Genomic DNA, 20425 nt, shown 5'->3' with positions numbered 1-20425 from the left:
GTCTTTTTCCCCTGTCGTCTTTTTCCCTTTTCCCCTGTCGTCTTTTTCCCTTTTTCCCCTGTCGTCTTTTTCCCCTGTCGTCTTTTTCCCCTGTCTTCTTTTCCCTTTTTCCCCTGTCGTCTTTTTCCCTTTTCCCCTGTCGTCTTTTTCCCCTGTCGTCTTTTTCCCCTGTCGTCTTTTTCCCTTTTTCCCCTGTCGTCTTTTTCCCCTGTCTTCTTTTTCCCTTTTCCCCCTGTCGTCTTTTCCCTTTTTCCCCTGTCGTCTTTTTCCCTTTTTCCCCTGTCTTCTTTTCCCTTTTTCCCCTGTCGTCTTTTTCCCCTGTCGCCTTTTCCCCTTTTTCCCCTCTCGTCTTTTTCCCCTGTCTTCTTTTCCCTTTTTTTCCCCTGTCATCTTTTCCCTTTATCCCCTGTCGTTTTTCCCTTTTTCCCTGTCATCTTTTCCCTTTTTCCCCTGTCGTCTTTTTCCCTTTTTCCCCTGTCTTCTTTTTCCCCTTGTCCTCTTTTTCCCTTTTCCCCTGTCTTCTTCTTCCCTTTTCTTCCCTGTCGTCTTTTTCCCCTGTCGTCTTTTTCCCTTTTCCCCTGTCTTCTTTTTCCCCTGTCGTCTTTTTCCCCTGTCTTCTTTTTCCCCTTGTCCTTTTTTTCCCTTTTCCCCTGTCGTCTTTTTCCCTTTTTCCCCTGTCGTCTTTTTCCCTTTTTCCCCTGTCGTCTTTTTCCTTTTTCCCCTGTCTTCTTTTTCCCTTTTCCCCCTGTCATCTTTTCCCTTTTTCCCCTGTCGTCTTTTTCCCTTTTTCCCCTGTCTTCTTTTCCCTTTTTCCCCTGTCGTCTTTTTCCCCTGTCGCCTTTTCCCCTTTTTCCCCTCTCGTCTTTTTCCCCTGTCTTCTTTTTCCCTTTTTTCCCCTGTCATCTTTTCCCTTTTTCCCCTGTCGTCTTTTTCCCTTTTTCCCCTGTCATCTTTTCCCTTTTTCCCCTGTCGTCTTTTTCCCTTTTTCCCCTGTCTTCTTTTTCCCCTTGTCCTCTTTTTCCCTTTTCCCCTGTCTTCTTCTTCCCTTTTCTTCCCTGTCGTCTTTTTCCCCTGTCGTCTTTTTCCCTTTTTCCCCTGTCTTCTTTTTCCCCTGTCGTCTTTTTCCCCTGTCTTCTTTTTCCCCTTGTCCTCTTTTTCCCTTTTCCCCTGTCTTCTTCTTCCCTTTTCCCCCTGTCGTCTTTTCCCTTTTTCCCCTGTTGTCTTTTTCCCTTTTTCCCCTGTCGTCTTTTTCCCCTGTCTTCTTTTTCCCCTGTCGTCTTTTTCCCCTGTCGTCTTTTTTTTTTTTTCCCCTGTCTTCTTTTCCCTTTTTCCCCTGTAGTCTTTTTCCCCTGTCTTCTTTTCCCTTTTTCCCCTGTCATCTTTTTCCCCTGTCGTCTTTTTCCCCTGTCGTCTTTTTCCCGAATTTTCCCTGTCTTCTTTTCCCCTGTCGTCTTTTTCCCTTTTCCCCTGTCTTTTTTTCCCCTTTCCCCTTCTTTTTTTCCCCTGTCGTCTTTTTCCCCTGTCTTCTTTTTCCCCTTGTCCTCTTTTTCCCTTTTTCCCCTGTCTTCTTTTTCCCCTGTCTTCTTTTTCCCCTGTCCCCTGTCTTTTTCCCCCTGTCTTTTCCCTTTTTCCCCTTGTCCTCTTTTTCCCTTTTTCCCCTGTCGTCTTTTTCCCGTCTTCTTTTTCCCTTTTCCCTTGTCTTCTTTTTCCTTTTTCCCCTGTCTTCTTTTTCCCTTTTTCCCCTGTCTTCTTTTTCCCCTTGTCTTCTTTTTCCCTTTTTCCCCTGTCGTCTTTTTCCCCTGTCTTCTTTTTCCCTTTTTCCCCTGTCGTCTTTTTCCCCTGTCGTCTTTTCCCTTTTCCCCCTGTCGTCTTTTCCCTTTTTCCCCTGTCGTCTTTTTCCCTTTTTCCCCTGTCTTCTTTTCCCTTTTTCCCCTGTCGTCTTTTTCCCCTTTTTCCCTTTTTCCCCTGTCGTCTTTTTCCCCTGTCGTCTTTTTCCCTTTTTCCCCTGTCGTCTTTTTCCCCTGTCGTCTTTTCCCTTTTTCCCCTGTCGTCTTTTTCCCTTTTTCCCCTGTCGTCTTTTTCCCTTTTTCCCCTGTCATCTTTTTCCCTTTTTCCCCTGTCGTCTTTTCCCTTTTTCCCCTGTCGTCTTTTCCCTTTTTCCCCTGTCGTCTTTTTCCCTTTTTCCCCTGTCGTCTTTTCCCTTTTTCCCCTGTCGTCTTTTTCCCTTTTTCCCCTGTCATCTTTTTCCCTTTTTCCGCTGTCGTCTTTTTCCCTTTTTCCCCTGTCGTCTTTTTCCCTTTTCCCCCTGTCGTCTTTTCCTTTTTCCCTGTCGTCTTTTTCCCTTTTTCCCCTGTGTCTTTTCCTTTTTCCCCTGTCCCTCTTTTTCCAGTCCACTTTTTCCCTTTTCCCAGTCGTCTTTTTCCCCTGTCGTCTTTTTCCCTTTTTCCCCTTCGAATTTTTCCCCTTTCCCTTTTTCCCTTTTTCCCCAATGTCGTCTTTTTCCCTTTTTCCCCTGTCAGTCTTTTTCCCTTTTTCCCCTGTCATCTTTTTCCCTTTTCCCCTGTCCATCTTTTCCTTTTTCCCCTGTCGTCTTTTCCCTTTTTTCCCCCCCTGTCCATCTTTTTCCCTTTTTCCCAGTCGTCTTTTCCCTTTTTCCCCTGTCGTCTTTTTTCCTTTTTCCCCTGTCATCTTTTCCCTTTTTCCGCTGTCGTCTTTTTCCCTTTTTCCCCTGTCGTCTTTTTCCCCTGTCTTCTTTTTCCCCTTGTCCTCTTTTTCCCTTTTCCCCTGTCTTCTTTTTCCCCTTGTCCTCTTTTTCCCTTTTCCCCTGTCTTCTTCTTCCCTTTTCTTCCCTGTCGTCTTTTTCCCCTGTCGTCATTTTCCCCTGTCGTATTTTTCCCTTTTTCCCCTGTCGTCTTTTTCCCTTTTTCCCCTGTCGTCTTTTTCCCCTGTCGTTTTTTTCCCTTTTTCCCCTGTCGTCTTTTTCCCCCGTCGTCTTTTTCCCCTGCCGTCTTTTTCCCCTGTCGTCTTTTTCCCTTTTTCCCCTGTCGCTTTTTCCCTGTCGTCTTTTTTTTCCCCCCTGTCTCTTTTTCCCCTGTCTTCTTTTCCCTTTTTCCCCTGTCATCTTTTTTGTACCCCTGTCGTCTTTTCCCCTGTCGTCTTTTCCCCAATCCCCTGTCTTCTGTTTCCCCTGTCGTCTTTTTCCCTTTTCCCCTGTCGTCTTTTTCCCCTGTCTTCTTTTTCCCCTGTCGTCTTTTTCCCCTGTCTTCTTTTTCCCCTGTCATCTTTTTCCCTTTTTCCCCTGTCGTCTTTTTCCCCTGTCGTCTTTTTCCCGTCTTCTTTTCCCCTTTTCCCCTGTCCTCTTTTTCCCTTTTTCCCCTGTCTTCTTTTTCCCCTGTCTTCTTTTTCCCCTGTCTTCTTTTTCCCTTGTCTTCTTTTTCCCCTTGTCCTCTTTTTCCCTTTTTCCCCTGTCGTCTTTTTCCCCTGTCGTCTTTTTCCCGTCTTCTTTTTCCCTTTTCCCTTGTCTTCTTTTTCCCTTTTTCCCCTGTCTTCTTTTTCCCTTTTTCCCCTGTCTTCTTTTTCCCCTTGTCTTCTTTTTCCCTTTTTCCCCTTGTCCTCTTTTTCCCTTTTTCCCTTTTTCCCCTTGTCCTCTTTTTCCCCTTGTCCTCTTTTTCCCTTTTTCCCTTTTTCCCCTGTCTTCTTTTTCCCCTTGTCCTCTTTTTCCCATTTTCCCCTGTCGTCTTTTTCCCTTTTTCCCCTGTCGTCTTTTTCCCGTCGTCTTTTTCCCTTTTCCCCTGTCTTCTTTTTCCTGTGTCATCTTTTTCCCCTGTCGTTAAGAAGGTTTCCCTTTTTCCCCTGTCTTCTTTTTGTTAAGAAGGTAGTCCTCTTTTTCCCTTTTTCCCCTGTCCTCTTTTTCCCGTCGTCTTTTTCCCCTTTTCCCCTGTCTTCTTTTTCCCCTGTCTTCTTTTTCCCCTGTCATCTTTTTCCCCTGTCGTCTTTTCCCTTTTTCCCCTGTCGTCTTTTTCCCGTCGTCTTTTTCCCCTTTTCCCCTGTCTTCTTTTTCCCTTTTCCCCCTGTCATCTTTTTCCCCTGTCGTCTTTTCCCTTTTTCCCCTGTCTTCTTTTTCCCCTGTCCTCTTTTTCCCTTTTTCCCCTGTCCTCTTTTTCCCGTGTTTTTAGAAACTTTTCCCCTGTCTTTTTTTCCCCTGTCTTCTTTTTCCCCTGTCCTCCTTTTTCCCGTGTCTTTTCCCTTTTCCCCTGTTTTTTCCCCCTGTCTTCTTTTTCCCCTGTCTTTTTTTCCCCTGTCTTGCCTTTTCCCCTGTCATCTTTTTCCCCTGTCGTCTTTTCCCTTTTTCCCCTGTCTTCTTTTTCCCCTGTCGAAACTTTTCCCTTTTTCCCCTGTCTTCTTTTGATAGTGTTGTTTTTCCCCTTGTCCTCTTTTTCCCTTTTTCGCCTGTCATCTTTTTCCACTGTCGTCTTTTCCCCCTGTCTTCTTTTTCCCTTTTTCCCCTGTCGTCTTTTTCCCTTTTTCCCATCGTCTTTTCCTCTTTTCTCCTCTATCAGTAGTTACCACTGATGTGCACACTGACAGCCCAGTCCCTAATATTCCTACCAGTCCACTGAACACAATTATCAACAGTGTTATGTTATAATGTTCCAGGGCACGTCGAATTACACCATATACTGGAAGAGCTGGACTGAGCACCAATGTCTCTCAGTGGCTTGTGGAAACGCCCATGATTCAGTCTTCACATGCTCCAGGACACGGGCGGTTGCATGCCTTTCCTTACTGTGACACTGATAGTGAATGTGTGTCACGGCTTGGTCACGCACGGGTAAAGTCCATTTGAGCCAAGATGGCCGACAGGACAGAGGATGGTACAGTGTCATATGGGGCCATATGTCAGCCTAGCCTACACAACGTGGCTGGCCCTGCCATGGCCATGAGGTGTTCACTGGAGTGTTAGGAGCAACCCAGGTCAGGAACATAGACATTATCTGCTCCCAGATATACGTAGCTGGAAACTCAACATCATACTATAGTCGACTCAGTGATGGGAGGGGGTCAGTGGAGGCTGGTGGGAGGAGCTATAGGAGGACGGGCTCATTGTAATGGCTGGAATGGAATACATGGAATGGGGTCAAATGTGGTTTCCATATCTTTGTGTGTGATCCCCTTCTATTTATCCCATTTTAGACATTACAATGAGCTCGTCCTCCTATAGCTCCTCCCACCAGCCTCCACTCTGTGTGTATGTGTCACACCAGTGTGTCACAGGTCTGTAATTTAAATGTTTATTTTTTTCTTGTTGAAATGTTTTTGTGCTTAATTGTGTCTTGTTGAACTGTTTGTAATTGTGCTGTATGTATGTGTGCTATTGTACTGTATATGATTATGGCTACATACAGTGTATTGTGAGTAAAGCTGCCCCCCTGTGTCTCTGCAGGAGTTTGCAGTGCTGACCAAAGAGCTGAATGTCTGCCGGGAGCAGCTGCTGGAGAGAGAGGAGGAGATAGCAGAACTCAAGGCAGAGAGGAACAACACACGGGTTAGTGTGTGTGTGTGTGTGTGTGTGTGTGTGTGTGTGTGTGTGCGTGTGTGCGTGCGTGTTGAATTGTGGGCTTAAGTGTACGTCTTTGTGTCTTTTGATGTGTGCATGTCTATTCATGCACGCATATGTTTACGCTTCAGTATGTCTGTATACCTATATGTTATACAGTTCAGTTTGTATTTGTACAATACATTCACAGATTTCAAAACACACTGTGTGCCCTCAGCCCCCTACTCCACCACTACCACATCGACAGTACTAAATCCATGTGTGTGTATAGTGCGTATGTTTTCGTGTGTGTAAGTGTCTGTGCCAATGTTTCTTGTGTCACAGTCCCCGTTGTTCCATAAGTGTTTTTTAATCTGTTTTTTAAATCTAATTTTACTGCTTGCGTCAGTTACTTGATGTGGAATAGAGTTCCTTGTAGTCCTGTATGCCTCCCATAGTCTGTTCTGGACTTGGGGACTGTGAAGAGACCTCTTGTGGCATGTCTTGTGGGTGTCTGAGCTGTGTGCCTCGAATAGTCTGTTCTGGACTTGGGGACTGTGAAGAGACCTCTTGTGGCATGTCTTGTGGGGTATGCATGGGTGTCTGAGCTGTGTGCCTCGAATAGTCTGTTCTGGACTTGGGGACTGTGAAGAGACCTCTTGTGGCATGTCTTGTGGGGTATGCATGGGTGTCTGAGCTGTGTGCCTCCCATAGTCTGTTCTGGACTTGGGGACTGTGAAGAGACCTCTTGTGGCATGTCTTGTGGGGTATGCATGGGTGTCTGAGCTGTGTGCCTCGAATAGTCTGTTCTGGACTTGGGGACTGTGAAGAGACCTCTTGTGGCATGTCTTGTGGGTGTCTGAGCTGTGTGACAGTAGTTTAGACAGACAGCTCGGTACATTCAACATACCTCAATACCTCTCATAAATAAAAGTAGTGATGGAGTCTCTCTCCTCCACTTTCAGCCAGGAGAGATTGACATGGGTATTATTAATATTAGCTCACTGTGTACATCCAAGGGTCATCCATGCTGCCCTGGTCTGAGCCAAATGCAATTTTCCTAAGTCCTTTTTTTGTGGCAGCTGACCACACGACTGAACAGTAGTCAAGGTGCGACGAAACTAGGGCCTGTAGGACCTGCCTTGTTGATAGTGTTGTTAAGAAGGTAGAAACTAGGGCCTGTAGAACCTGCCTTGTTGATAGTGTTGTTAAGAAGGTAGAAACTAGGGCCTGTAGGACCTGCCTTGTTGATAGTGTTGTTAAGAAGGTAGAAACTAGGGCCTGTAGAACCTGCCTTGTTGATAGTGTTGTTAAGAAGGTAGAAACTAGGGCCTGTAGAACCTGCCTTGTTGATAGTGTTGTTAAGAAGGTAGAAACTAGGGCCTGTAGAACCTGCCTTGTTGATAGTGTTGTTAAGAAGGTAGAAACTAGGGCCTGTAGGACCTGCCTTGTTGATAGTGTTGTTAAGAAGGTAGAAACTAGGGCCTGTAGGACCTGCCTTGTTGATAGTGTTGTTAAGAAGGTAGAAACTAGGGCCTGTAGAACCTGCCTTGTTGATAGTGTTGTTAAGAAGGTAGAAACTAGGGCCTGTAGAACCTGCCTTGTTGATAGTGTTGTTAAGAAGGTAGAAACTAGGGCCTGTAGAACCTGCCTTGTTGATAGTGTTGTTAAGAAGGTAGAAACTAGGGCTTGTAGAACCTGCCTTGTTGATAGTGTTGTTAAGAAGGTAGAAACTAGGGCCTGTAGAACCTGCCTTGTTGATAGTGTTGTTAAGAAGGTAGAAACTAGGGCTTGTAGAACCTGCCTTGTTGATAGTGTTGTTATGAAGGTAGAAACTAGGGCCTGTAGAACCTGCCTTGTTGATAGTGTTGTTAAGAAGGTAGAAACTAGGGCCTGTAGAACCTGCCTTGTTGATAGTGTTGTTAAGAAGGTAGAAACTAGGGCCTGTAGAACCTGCCTTGTTGATAGTGTTGTTAAGTAGGCAGAGCATCGCTTTATTATAGACGGACTTCTCTCCATCTTAGCTACTGTTGCATCAATGTGTTTTGACCATGACAGTTTACAATCCAGGGTTACTCCAAGCAGTTTAGTCATCTCAACTTGCTCAATTTCCACATTATTTATTACAAGATTTAGTTGAGGTTTAGGGTTTAGTGAGTGTTTTGTTCCAAATACAATGCATTTAGTTTTAGAAATATTTAGGGCAAACGTATTCCTTGCCACCCACTCTGAAACTAACTGCAGCTCTTTGTTAATAAGTGTTGCAGTCATTTCAGTCGCTGTAGTAGCTGACGTGTTGAGTCTTCCGCATACATAGACACTCTGGCTTTACTCAAAGTCAGTGGCATGTCGTTAGTAAACATTGAAAACCCTGGGGGAATTCCTGATTCTAACTGGATTATATTTGAGAGGCTTCTATTAAAGAACATCCTCTTGTGTTGTGTTAGACAAGTAACTCTTTATCCACGTTAAAGCAGGGGGTGTAAAAGCCATAACATATACATTTTTCCAGCAGCAGACTATGATCGATAATGTCAAAAGCTGCACTGAAGTCTAACAAGACAGCCCCCACAATAATTTTATCATCAATTTCTCTCAGCCAGTCATCAGTCATTTGTGTAAGTGCTGTGCTTGTTGAGTGTCCTTCCCTATAAGCATGCTGAAATTCTGTTGCCATGTAGATCAGATCCTTATTCCAAGTGGCCCCTGCTCTCTGTGTGTCTAGCTGCTGCTGGAGCATCTGGAGTGTCTGGTGTCTCGTCATGAACGCAGTCTGAGGATGACAGTGGTGAAGAGGCAGGCCCAGTCTCCTGCCGGGGTCTCCAGCGAGGTGGAGGTCCTCAAGGCCCTCAAGTCCCTGTTCGAACACCACAAAGCCCTGGACGAGAAGGTGTGTGTGTGTGTGTGTGTGTGTGTGTAAAGGGCTGGACAAGAAGGTCAGTCTGGGTGCTAAATGGAGGAGTGAGTGGGCTGGCTCCACAGGATTTATTCTTAACCTTCTGTACTAACATCCACCTCTCTCTCTCCCCTTCACTCCCACTCTCTTTCTCCCTTTCCACTATCTCGTCTTTCTCTCCCCCTCTGTCTGTCTGGGACCTCCTTAGGTGCGAGAGAGGTTACGTGTGGCTCTGGAGCGAGTGACTGTTTTAGAGGAAGAGCTGGAGTCCTCCTCAAATGAGGTGAGTTATCCTCCTCTGCTCGTTCTCCTTTTCCTCTGTCCGCAGATAAAGCATCTTTTCTAAACCTTCCTGTTCTCCATCTCTACCTAGTGCCATTCTCTACGAGACCAAATCAAAAGACGCCAACAAGGCTTAGAAAATGGGAAAGAGGTGAGGGGATTTATGCTGTATTGGCTGAAGTAAATGTTGAAGTATTAGTGTCTCATGTGCTGCATAGTTTGCTTGGAGTTTAAGGAGTCGCATCACATTTCCATCTTTACATGATGTTGTCTTTTCCTTGTCGTTTTCCTCTCCTTCTTCCTCTCACAGCGGCTGCCCAATGGACCCTCCTCCATCCTGGAGGATGGAGAGATTGACAGAGAGAGACAGAGAGAAACAGAGATAGAGCGGCAGAGAGCAGAGCTGGCCCAGCTGAAGGAAAGACTGGCCCTCATGTGCAGACAGGTGAGTGACAAATAGAGATAACTAACAGTTTGAGTCATACATACAGCAGACATGCATGTGTTATAAGGAATATGACTTTCATAGATGTGATACTGACCCAGAGGGTGGCTTCTTGTGTGTAAATATTATGTCACTCTCCAGGTTGGGGAGATCGAGGAACAGTTGACTGCAGCTAGGAGGGAGGTGACCAAGTCAGAGGAAGCCAATCAGAAACTGCAGAGGGATGTGAAGGAGGTGAGCTCTACTTCCCAATTGGTTGAAAACACACGTGTGTGTCAGCATCTCATTGCGATAGAGAAAAATGTGTGTCTGTTTTCCCTGCTCTATTAGTGAAATGTAACAGTTTCCTGTGGCAACAGAGCCATTTTCCTACTTGGCAGCAATAACTGCTACAGCCATGGCAACAGTATCACTAGTAAACAGGCAAGCGTGTGGATAGAAGCTAGCACTGTCACTCACACAGCCACCTCCACCTCCTCCTCCCCTCCTCCTCGTCCTCCTCCCTCCCCCTCCTCCTCCTCTCACTCCTCCTCTTCCCCCTCTCCCTCTTCCTCTCCCTCTTCCTACTCCTCTCCATACTCCTCTCCCTCCTCCTCCTCTCCCTCCTCCTCTCCCTCCTCTCCCTCCTCCCCTCCCTTGTCCTCCTCCCCCCCTCCTCTCCCTCCTCCTACCCCTCCTCTCCCTCCTCCTCTCCCTCCTCCCCCCCCCCCCCTCCTCCTCCCCTCCTCCAGGACTTGTGCAATAACATCTGTCACTTGGCAGAGACGTGTTTCCTCTGTCAACAACTTCCTTCAACTAACCATTATCATACTTCAGCTACAGTTCTAGTGGTTTAGCAGCAGCGCCAAGTCTCTTTGATCAAGTCCGACTTTTATGTATTTCTCCCTCTTTCTATTTCTCTCTTTTCCTCTGTCTGTCCCTCCCTCTTTCTCCTCTCTATCAGGCTCTTTGTCAGAGAGAGGACATGGAGGAGAGAATAACTACTTTAGAACGCAGGTAAATACAACTGTCTATCCACCCCCCCTGAATGCACCAGGGAATGTATTTTGCCATAGGCAATTGTGTCTGTTGTGTTCAGTTGTACGACATTGCCTTCAAGATGTGTCTGCTGTATGTCATTGTGCTGTGTGCCTGCAGGTACCTAAGTGCCCAGAGGGAGGCGACGTCTCTCCACGACATTAAAGACAGGCTGGAGAATGACCTGGCCAGTAAAGACTCCCTCTACAGGCAGGTGGGTGAAGTGACCTGCTTTCTCCTGGTTGTTTCTGTTAGTGGAGAGGATTGGTAGTTTAGCAATTATAAAAGCTCTGCATTTTGCGTTCAGGGTTAAGAATTATTTTTGTTACTGACTGTGAGTTTAAATTCCTTCTCCTTCTCCTTCTCTTCCTCCTCATCTTACCTCTCCCTCTTCCTCCTCTTCACCCTCCTCCACTCCTGCAGAGTGAGGAGAAGAACAGGCAGCTCCAGGAGCGTCTAGATGATGCCAAGCAGAAGCTGCAGCAGACCCTGCAGAGGGCCGAGACGCTGCCTGAGATGGAGGCCCAGCTCGCCCAGAGAGTGGCTGCACTCAACAAGGTACACCACCTCCACTGTGTGTGTGTGTGTGTATGTGTGTGTGCGCATCCAAGCGTGCATTTGTGTGTAAAATTGACAGAATGCTCAAATCAAATAAATATCAAATCAAAATCTGGAATAAATAAATAGCTGCTACGAGCCCTGCATGATAATGGATGCTGCTTCATCACACTATTCATCACACTGTTCACATTGTAGTTCAGCCTCAGGTGCAGAACATGTCAAGAGCTCTATGATAATTGATTGCTTGTATCATAAAACTGTAATTTATAACAAACATGATTGTCAAGGAGATGTAAATGTCTCAATCGTCAGCATAACCCTAAAGAACCAATTATGTAGTACTTGTTGAGGCAAGTTGGCTGAAATGTCACTCCAAATAAGATTCATGTACACTGACCTCAGTGGAGGCTCCTCAGAGGAGGAAGGGGAGGTGTCACGTGGGACTAGGTGGGTGAAGGAATCAGGTACAGAGAGTTCCACTGGGGAAAAGTGCTCTTTAATACGGCACACAAAAATGACAAGCCCAACAACATAGGGCGCGGACAACAAAGTGACTACCCAAAAACACAGGGTGCCAAGTCCAGAAAATATAACCACCTCTACCTAACACGCACACACGTAACATAAAGACAATCCTGCACAAAACAAGGGCGGGTACACATACTTAAAATAGGGAAGCTCATTAAGCCATACAACAGGACACAGGTGAAACTAATAAGACAAAACAAACTAAAAAGTACCTCCCCGACGCGCGGGTCCGGCAGCGCACCACCACCGACCTCGAGGACGACCCGGAGAGCGAGGCGCCGGGCGATCCGGGTGGAGGCAGTGGAAGTCTCTCAGCAGAGAAGGATCCAAAATGCCCTCCACCGGAACCCAGCATCTCTCCTCAGGACCGTACCCCTCCCAGTCCACGAGGTACTGTAGGCCCCTCACCTGGCGTCTTGAGTCCAGAATGCCACGTACTGTGTACGCCGGGGACCCCTCGATGTCCAGAGGGGGCGGAGGGACCTCAGGCACCTCACCTTCCTGCAGGGGACCAGCCACCACCGGCCCGAGGAGAGACACATGAAACGAGGGGTTAATACGGTAATACCTAGGAAGTTGTAACCTGTAACACACCTCGTTTATCCTCCTCAGGACTTTAAATGGCCCCACACACTGCGGCCCCAGCTTCCGACAGGGCAGGCGGAGGGGCAGGTTTCGGGTCGAGAGCCAGACCCAGTCCCCCGGTGCGAACACGGGGGCCTCACTGCGGTGCTGGTTAGCGCTCCTCTTCTGCCGTTCTCCCGCTAGTCTTAGCGACTCCTGGACGGCTTTCCAGGTGTCCTTGGAGCGCTGTACCCATTCCTCTACCGCAGGAGCCTCTGTCTGGCTCTGATGCCATGGGGCCAGGACCGGCTGGTAACCCAACACACACTCAAAAGGGGACATGTTTGTTGAGGAGTGGCGGAGGGAGTTCTGAGCGAACTCAGCCCAAGGAACATACCTCGCCCACTCACCAGGCTGGTCCCGGCAATATGACCGCAGAAACCTGCCCACATCCTGGTTTACTCGCTCCACCTGCCCATTACTCTCGGGGTGAAAACCTGAGGTCAAGCTGACCGAGACCCCCAGTCTCTCCATAAACGCCCTCCAAACTCTGGACGTGAATTGGGGGCCCCGGTCAGAAACGATGTCCTCAGGCACCCCATAGTGCCAGAAGACATGGGTAAACAAGGCCTCCGCAGTTTGCAGGGCCGTAGGAAGACCGGGCAACGGGATGAGACGGCAGGACTTAGAAAACCGATCCACAACGACCAGGATCGTAGTACTTCCCTGTGACGGGGGAAGGTTGGTAAGAAAGTCCACCGATAAGTGTGTCCATGGCTGTTGTGGAACAGGAAGGGGCTGTAACTTCCCTCTAGGCAAGTGTCGAGGAGCCTTGCTCTCCCAACGGATTAGCTTATCCCGGACCCCCGTCGGCACGTACTGAGCCCCCGCTGGACAGGTAGGGGGGGCCGGCACTAACCATGAGGCCCTCTCTATCTCTGCGTCCACCTCCCATACTACCGGTGCCACGAGACATGAAGGTGGAAAGATGGGAGTTGGCTCAACGGACCGCTTCTCGGTATCATAGAGGCGGGACAGCGCGTTGGCTTTGGTGTTTTGGGAGACTTTCCGATACGAGATGGTGAACCGAAACCGAGTAAAAAACATGGCCTATCTAGCTTGACGCGGATTCAGTCTCCTCGCTGCCCGGATATACTTGAGATTGCGATGGTCAGTCCATATAAGAAAAGGGTGTTTAGCCCCCTCAAGCCAATGTCTCCACACCTTCAGAGCCTTGACGACAGCTAACAACTCCCGGTTCCCCATAGTTCCGCTCCGCCAGACCCGAGCTTCCTCGAAAAGAAGGCACAAGGGTGGAGCTTGGGGGGCACGCCCGAGCGCAGGGACAGCACGGCCCCGACCCCAGCCTCCGGTAGTAATTGGCAAACCCTAAAAACCGCTGCACCTCTCATCATGGTCGGAGTTGGCCAATTACGCACGGCTGTAACGCGGTCACACTCCATCACCACCCCGGAGGTGGAAATACGATAACCCAGGAAGGAAACAGCCTGTTTGAAGAACACACATTTCTCCGCCTTGCAATATAGGTCATGCTCCAGCAGTCGCCCAAGTACCTTACGCACCAGAGACACGTGCGCTGCGAGTGTGGCGGAATAGATCAAGATGTCATCGATGTACACTACCACTCCCTGCCCGAGCAGGTCTCGGAGAATCTCATCTACGAAGGATTGGAAGACGGCTAGAGCATTCTTCAACCCATATGGCATGACGCGGTACTCATAATGACCAGATGTAGTACTAAATGCGGTTTTCCACTCCTCCCCCCGGATACGCACCAGATTATACGCACTCCTCAGGTCCAGTTTTGTGAAGATGCGCGCCCCATGAAATGATTCCACCGCAGTATCGATGAGAGGTAGTGGGTAACTAAACCCCACTGTGATGGAATTTAGACCTCGATAATCAATGCACGGACGCAGACCTCCCTCCTTCTTCTTCACACAAAATAAGCTCGAGGAGACGGGTGATGCTGAGGGCCGAATGTACCCCTGTCCCAGCGATTCAGCAACATATGTCTCCATAGCTACTGTCTCCTCCTGGGACAAGGGGTACACGTGACTCCTAGGAAGTGCAGCGTTCTCCAGGAGGTCTATCGCGCAGTCCCCTCGACGATGGGGTGGTAATTGGGTCGCCTTCCTTTTACTGAAGGCGATAGCCAAATCGGCATATTTAGAGGGAATGCGCATGGTGGAAACCTGGTCTGTAATCTCCACCGTAGTCGCACCAACGGCAACTCCTATACACCTGCCTGAACACTCCTCTGACCACCCCTTAAGAGCCCCATGTCGCCAGAAAATCACCTGGTTGTGCTGAGCTAGCCAGGGAATTCCCAACGCCACTGGAAACATAGGTGAATCTATAAGGAACAGACTGATCTGCTCCTTATGATCCCCCTGCGTTACCATGTCCAGCGGCACCGTGGCCTCCCTGACACTACTGACCCTAATGGTCGGCTATCTAAGGAGTGCACGGGGAAAGGTAGCGACACAAGGGGAATCCCTAGCCTTAACGCGAGCCCCCGATCCATGAAATTCCCAGCTGCGCCTGAATCGACTAGCGCCTTATGCTGTAGGGAAAGAGGTTAACACATACATATGACCAACAGGATGCTCTGGGTGAGTCTGGTGCTGACTCACCTGGGGTGATCGAGTAGTGCTCCGCCTGCCCTCCCGACTCCCAGATGAGTTCCTCCAGCACCGGTCGGCCGTGTGTCCTCGCCGACCACAACTGGTGCAGAATTAACAAATTAATTTATTCCACTTTCAGTTTCACTTACTTAGCTAGCAAATGCAGCTAACTAGTTTAGCCTACTCAAACACCCTGCTCAAACAGAGGGATGTTATGTTAGCTAGCTGGCTATGACTATCCAACATAACACTGGAACTCTTCCAAGTCAAGGTAAACTTTTGCAAATGTATTGCCATCGGGGCCCGCCATTGTAATGTTACTTCGTGACTGTAGCGGGTTTACTATTGTGTTAGTTTTATTAGCTATGTTGACTATGACGTTACTTTAGCTAATATGGTGACAACATGTAGGCTATGAGTAGTGGTTATGATATGGTTTGGCTTGGAAAGGTTTTTCCGCCTGGTCACATAGGGGGACAAGGTGAGAGGAGGAGAGCACATGGATGCAAGAAGGAATACAAAGTGGCTGCTATGAAAGTGAACTGTGTTTACGCGTGATCAGGGGTGTATGCATTCTGCCGATTCTGTTGGAAAATGTTTCTTAAACGGAAGTAAATCGAACAAAACGGGGATGAACAATCCTGAATTTGTTCAATAGAATCTATTGTTTGCAACTGTTGGACTAATGATTACACCCTATATCAGCTAGATGCAGGCAAGAGTGTGGAAGGCGGTATTGAATGTGTCACTGTCTGTCCATGTGTCACTGTCTGTCACCTCAAAATATTCTCTCGACCTGTCTACACCTACGTTGTAAACTTTCATTCATAGGCTAAGTTGTAGCAACCTCATGAGGTTATAGGTCAAATTTGAGTATCCTGTAGTAGCCTAAACCTATCGCTGTTACACTGAACTGGGTGAATGGAATATGAATGACAGTCATCCAATATGCTGTAATAGAAATAAGGCCATGCTCATGAAAAACAAAATCTTAAACAGCACTGACCGCCACTGTCTGACATCTGCAAACAGATCAGAAGTGAATGTGTATGCTAGAAAACATCCTACTGTGTTTGACTATGATCTGCACAGACAGGAGATCACTTAAATCAAATGTTTTACCCAACCCAAGGTTGCGCAGTCATAATTATGTTCTATCAACATTCTGACATGCTGCCTGTTTTGACTCCCCACCCTCCTCCTCTTGCATCACAGGCTGAGGAGCGTCATGGTAACTTTGAGGAGCGACTGCGACAGATGGAGGCGCAACTAGAGGAGAAGAATCAGGAGTTACAGAGGGTGAGTCATGCTCGCTCTCCTTTTTTCTTTTTCTCCCTTCCACCCCCTCTTTCATACCATTCCTTTATCACTCTTTACTCTACAATGGCATACTAATTTTCTAAACCCTCTATTTGTCAGTCTGTATTCAGATCCCAATCTCCTTCTCTCTCACTCAGTCAAGCAGAAAGATCGCTGTTAACTATCCACCCACCCTCTGTCCTTCCATTTTTCTATTTTACTCTCTCCCTGCCTCAGGGCAAGGGAGGCACACAGAGTTTCTCAACTGGAGAGGCCTTGTCCAAGATGGCAACAGGATCAACAGTAGAAACAATGACAGACATACAAATACCTCACTACTTAGCTCCCTAATTTCTCTTTCTCTTTCTCTCTCTCTCTCTCTCTCTCTCTCTCTCTCTGTCTCTCTCCCTCTCTCTCTCTCTCTCTCTCTCTCTCCTTTCCCTAGGCGAGGCAGAGGGAGAGAATGAATGATGAACACAACAAGCGTCTGTCTGACACGGTGGACAAGCTGCTGTCTGAGTCTAACGAAAGGCTTCAGCTCCATCTCAAGGAGAGGATGGCTGCTCTGGAGGACAAGGTACTACTTACCGGCCCACTCACACCCTCTCACACATCTTCACACATAGCATAGTTCCCACTCAAAACAGTCAACACTTCAACTAAAACCCATACCCCTTCATTTCACACACACACCGGATTTCCCACTCAAAACAGTCTACACAATCCTCTTCATCCAGTTTCTATTCAATATTAAACCCACTCTGGCTCTAAACAGCTACTATGGAATACAGTCCGGACCTCATGACATTGATAATGTGTAATTACAGTTGTTATGCAGTAGACCTAATAAAGTTTTTTTTAATGGTGAACCTTTCAGAATGCTCTCTCTGAGGAACTTTCTAACATGAAGAAGATCCAGGACGACCTTCTAGCAAACAAGGTATATCAAGAGATAATTCCATTTTTACGTACTCTAATTAAATATTTCAATTGTATTAACTTATTCTCTATTTCTTTCCCTGTTTCAGGACCAGCTGATAGCCGAGCTGGAGAGGATTCAGCTGGAGTTGGACCAGCTCAGACTGAGACCCGGGGGGTCCTGCTATTCCAGGTCTCCCTCCCTTCCTCAACACACCTCCAACACACCTCCAACACACCTCATATAGCTGCTGCCTATGAATGTGGCTGGCAGTATTGTAACCAAGTAGTATAAGTGTTTTGCAGTGTTATGTGCTTAATATAACCTCTCTTTCCTACTCTCAGTATAGGTTCAGGTGTGGCCTATACATATGGAGCAGAGAGGCTGGATGCATGTACATTCCAGTTATCTCTCCCACTCACTGTCTATATCTGTCTATCGTTCTGTCATGGTGTGTGAGGAATGGAATCAGGCGCAGAGAGTTCCACAGGGAAAAGTGCACTTTAATATGGCACAAACAAACAAGCCCACAACACAGGGCGCGGAAATATATGGACCACCCAAAAACACAGGGTAGCAGGTCCAGAACTCGTACACACCTAACTAACGCACACACGTAACACAAAATGAATCCCGCACAAAACAAGGTCGGGAAAACCTACTTTAAATAAGGAAGCCCATCAAGCAAACACAAATAGACACAGGTGCAACTAATAAGACAAAACAAACAGACAACGAAAAAGGGATCGGTGGCGGCTAGTAGGACGGTGACAACGACCACCGAACAGGCAGGGAAGACAACTTCTAGTAGGCCGGTGACGACGACCGCCGAACAGGCAGGGGAGACAACTTCTAGTAGGCCGGTGACAACGACCTCCGAACAGGCAGGGGAGACAACTTCTAGTAGGCCGGTGACGACGACCTCCGAACAGGCAGGGGAGACAACTTCTAGTAGGCCGGTGACGACGACCGCCGAACAGGCAGGGGAGACAACTTCTAGTAGGCCGGTGACGACGACCGCCGAACAGGCAGGGGAGACAACTTCTAGTAGGCCGGTGACGACGACCGCCGAACAGGCAGGGGAGACAACTTCTAGTAGGCCGGTGACGACGACTGCCGAACAGGCAGGGGAGACAACTTCTTTGGCGGAAGTCGTGACACTTTCTCTTCTCCCGCCCTCTCTCTCTCTCTCTGTCTCTGTCTCTGTCTCTGTCTCTGTCTCTCTCTCTCTGTCTCTCTCTCTGTCTCTCTCTCTGTCTCTCTCTCTGTCTCTCTCTCTGTCTCTCTCTCTCTCTCTCTCTCTCTCTGTCTCTCTCTCTCTCTCTCTCTCTCTCTCTCTCTCTCTCTCTCTCTCTCTCTCTCTCTCTCCCTGTCTGTCTGTCTGTCTGTCTGTCTGTCTGTCTGTCTGTCTGTCTCTCTCTCTCTCTGTCTCTCGCTCTCTCTCTCTCTGTCTCCCGCTCTCTGTCTCTCTCTGTCTCTCTCTGTCTCTCTCTGTCTCTCTCTCTGTCTCTCTCTCTCTCGCTCTCTCTCGCTCTCTCTCGCTCTCTCTCTCAGGTCTCTCCCAGGCAGTGCTCTGGAGCTGAGGTACTCCCACGGGGGCGGCTCCCTCCCCACGGGCTCCACCGCTCACCTGGATCACTACGGTAACTCCAACACCGTGGCCGTGGTCAGGCGGACGCATCGCGGGCGCTGGAGCACAGCCCGCGAGGACACCAGCAAGGTCAGAGGTCACATGATGACCTTTGACGTGTCTAATATTGATAATGATATAGTCACATTGATTTAGTTGATATAGTCATAAGCATCACAACACAACAAACTGAGCCTTCTCTGTGTGTATGTGTGTATGCATGCTTGCATGTGTGTTTGTGCGTATGTGTATGTGTGCAGTACGGGGACTGGGACAGTGGGTCAGCGCTGCTGAGGGCCGGGTTTGAGGGGGGTGCGGACCACGGTTGCTCTGACGATGAGGACGACAGAGAGACACTGTTTGGCTCGGAGCTGCTGTCTCCCAGCGGACAGACTGATGTCCAGACACTGGCCATCATGCTGCAGGAACAACTAGAGGCAATCAACAAGGAGATCAAGTAAGGGAGGTGGAGGAAGGGATGCAGGTAGAGAGGTGCTGTGATTGTGTACAAGCAGTTTAGGTCAAATGCAGGTGGAGAAGATTCATCTGAGGTTTCTTTTCATTTTCTCATTCAAGACCAACATTCAAGGCCAACATTCATTGGTCTTCCGTCTGACATGCTCCTAAATCTCCTGTCTTTCCCTCTTCCCCCCTTTTCACTCTGTTTACCCTCTTTCTCTCCGACCTGTTTGTCTGTCTATCTCCCCCCCCCCCATTCTCTCTGTCAGGCTGATCCAGGAAGAGAAGGAGAGTACAGAGTTGCGGGCAGAGGAGATCGAGAGCAGGGTTAGCAGTGTGGCTCTGGACGGTTCCCCCATCCCTCCCTCCTCCCTGGGGAGGGACAGTATGGGACGCGGCTTCATCCCTCAATCCCTCACCTCCTCCACCCTGGCCTCCCCTTCTCCCCCCAGTTCTGGGGTCTCCACCCCTCGCCTGTCCCACTCCCCTCACCGCGAGACAGATAGACAGGTACAGCTGCTCTGTCTGTGTATCTGTGTGGGTGTGTTGGGAATGTGTGAGTCTTTGTGTGTGTCAGTGGAGGCTGCTGAGGGGAGGACGGCTCATAATAATGTCTGGAACAGAGTGAATGAAATGGCATTAAACAAGCACATTTTTGATAACATAGTTACAGGATTTCACTTTTTAATGTGTATAGTATTGCTTTCTAGGTGTTGTCTAATAAATGCTGTAACTACTCCCTCTTTAAATCAGGGTTTATTGGAAAAAGCTGTTGAAAAGAGGACATTGTATTATCATTTCTTTGTCCTCCCTGACGAAGGCCATGCAGCCGAAACGCGCCAGAGTTTTTAAACGTTGTTTCCATTGAACATGCCATACAAATAAAGGCATTTTAATGAATTGTATGAAGAGTGTCTTGGTCCTCCTTTCTTTTTGATGACCCATTTACACGTTTTACCAAAGAGCACCTTCTGTCTACCAAAATCTACTATTGTGTACCTGTACCCTTCCTCCTTTTTCTACATGATATCCATGCTTGGAAGTATTTGATATCATTCCACTCATTCCACTCCAGCCAAGGGGTCACCAACCTGTATAAGCCCCTAAATGTGTTCCAACTTTACCCTCCAGAACAACAAAGAGGATGATCGGTCCCTTGCCCTTCTTGACTCCACCCCTCCACCCACCCCCCGAGCACTGCGACTAGACAGGATGACCCTCACCCACCCAGGGGCCATGATGGACGATCCCAGGGAATTCCGCAGGTATGACAGACAATCATCATCGAGGAAACCCTGTAGTGCTCATATGGTTCGTTCCTTCCCTGTTTCTCTTATTCCATCTGTCTCTTCTGTCTCTTAGTCTGTCAGCAGACGGCAGCAGTTCCAACAGCAGTCAGGACTCTCTCCACAAAGCCAGTAAAAAGAAAAGCATCAAGTCTTCCATCGGCCGCCTTTTTGGGAAGAAGGAAAAGGGAAGGATGGGCCCGGCTGGGCGAGAGTCTGCTTCTCTGGGTGAGAGGCAGAAATTATACTCGAAAAACTACATATCCCATGACTTTGCTTTAAATGTGTTTTAACTGCAACAGGTCAAAGTCCACCTGGTGTTGACACCCATATTTGTAGTCTTTGTAACCCATGA

General features: G+C 48.1%; 1 protein-coding gene across 5 annotated transcripts in view; it reads left to right on the top strand.

Annotated features, from left to right (window-relative positions):
* LOC135554412 (liprin-alpha-3-like) overlaps positions 1-20425 on the top strand; it is a 44798-nt gene that overhangs the window by 10415 nt on the left and 13958 nt on the right. For 4 of the 5 annotated variants that reach the window (XM_064986709.1, XM_064986708.1, XM_064986712.1 and 1 more), the window contains 18 exons: positions 5444-5545; positions 8262-8426; positions 8641-8715; positions 8806-8865; positions 9025-9159; positions 9301-9393; positions 10103-10155; positions 10297-10390; positions 10600-10734; positions 15693-15776; positions 16222-16353; positions 16654-16716; positions 16805-16887; positions 18250-18415; positions 18586-18782; positions 19054-19294; positions 19916-20049; positions 20147-20298. In XM_064986709.1, coding sequence (XP_064842781.1) covers positions 5444-5545; positions 8262-8426; positions 8641-8715; positions 8806-8865; positions 9025-9159; positions 9301-9393; positions 10103-10155; positions 10297-10390; positions 10600-10734; positions 15693-15776; positions 16222-16353; positions 16654-16716; positions 16805-16887; positions 18250-18415; positions 18586-18782; positions 19054-19294; positions 19916-20049; positions 20147-20298 — 2164 coding nt within the window. Of the gene's footprint in view, positions 1-5214; positions 5275-5443; positions 5546-8261; positions 8427-8640; positions 8716-8805; positions 8866-9024; positions 9160-9300; positions 9394-10102; positions 10156-10296; positions 10391-10599; positions 10735-15692; positions 15777-16221; positions 16354-16653; positions 16717-16804; positions 16888-18249; positions 18416-18585; positions 18783-19053; positions 19295-19915; positions 20050-20146; positions 20299-20425 lie in introns of those variants that run through there. The other variant, XM_064986711.1, reaches the window with a different exon arrangement.

Source organism: Oncorhynchus masou, chromosome 14 (assembly GCF_036934945.1).
Source record: "Oncorhynchus masou masou isolate Uvic2021 chromosome 14, UVic_Omas_1.1, whole genome shotgun sequence".
NCBI lineage: Eukaryota > Metazoa > Chordata > Actinopteri > Salmoniformes > Salmonidae > Oncorhynchus > Oncorhynchus masou.
Note: the sequence above shows the minus strand (reverse complement) of the source record. Positions and strands in the feature narration are given on the sequence as shown.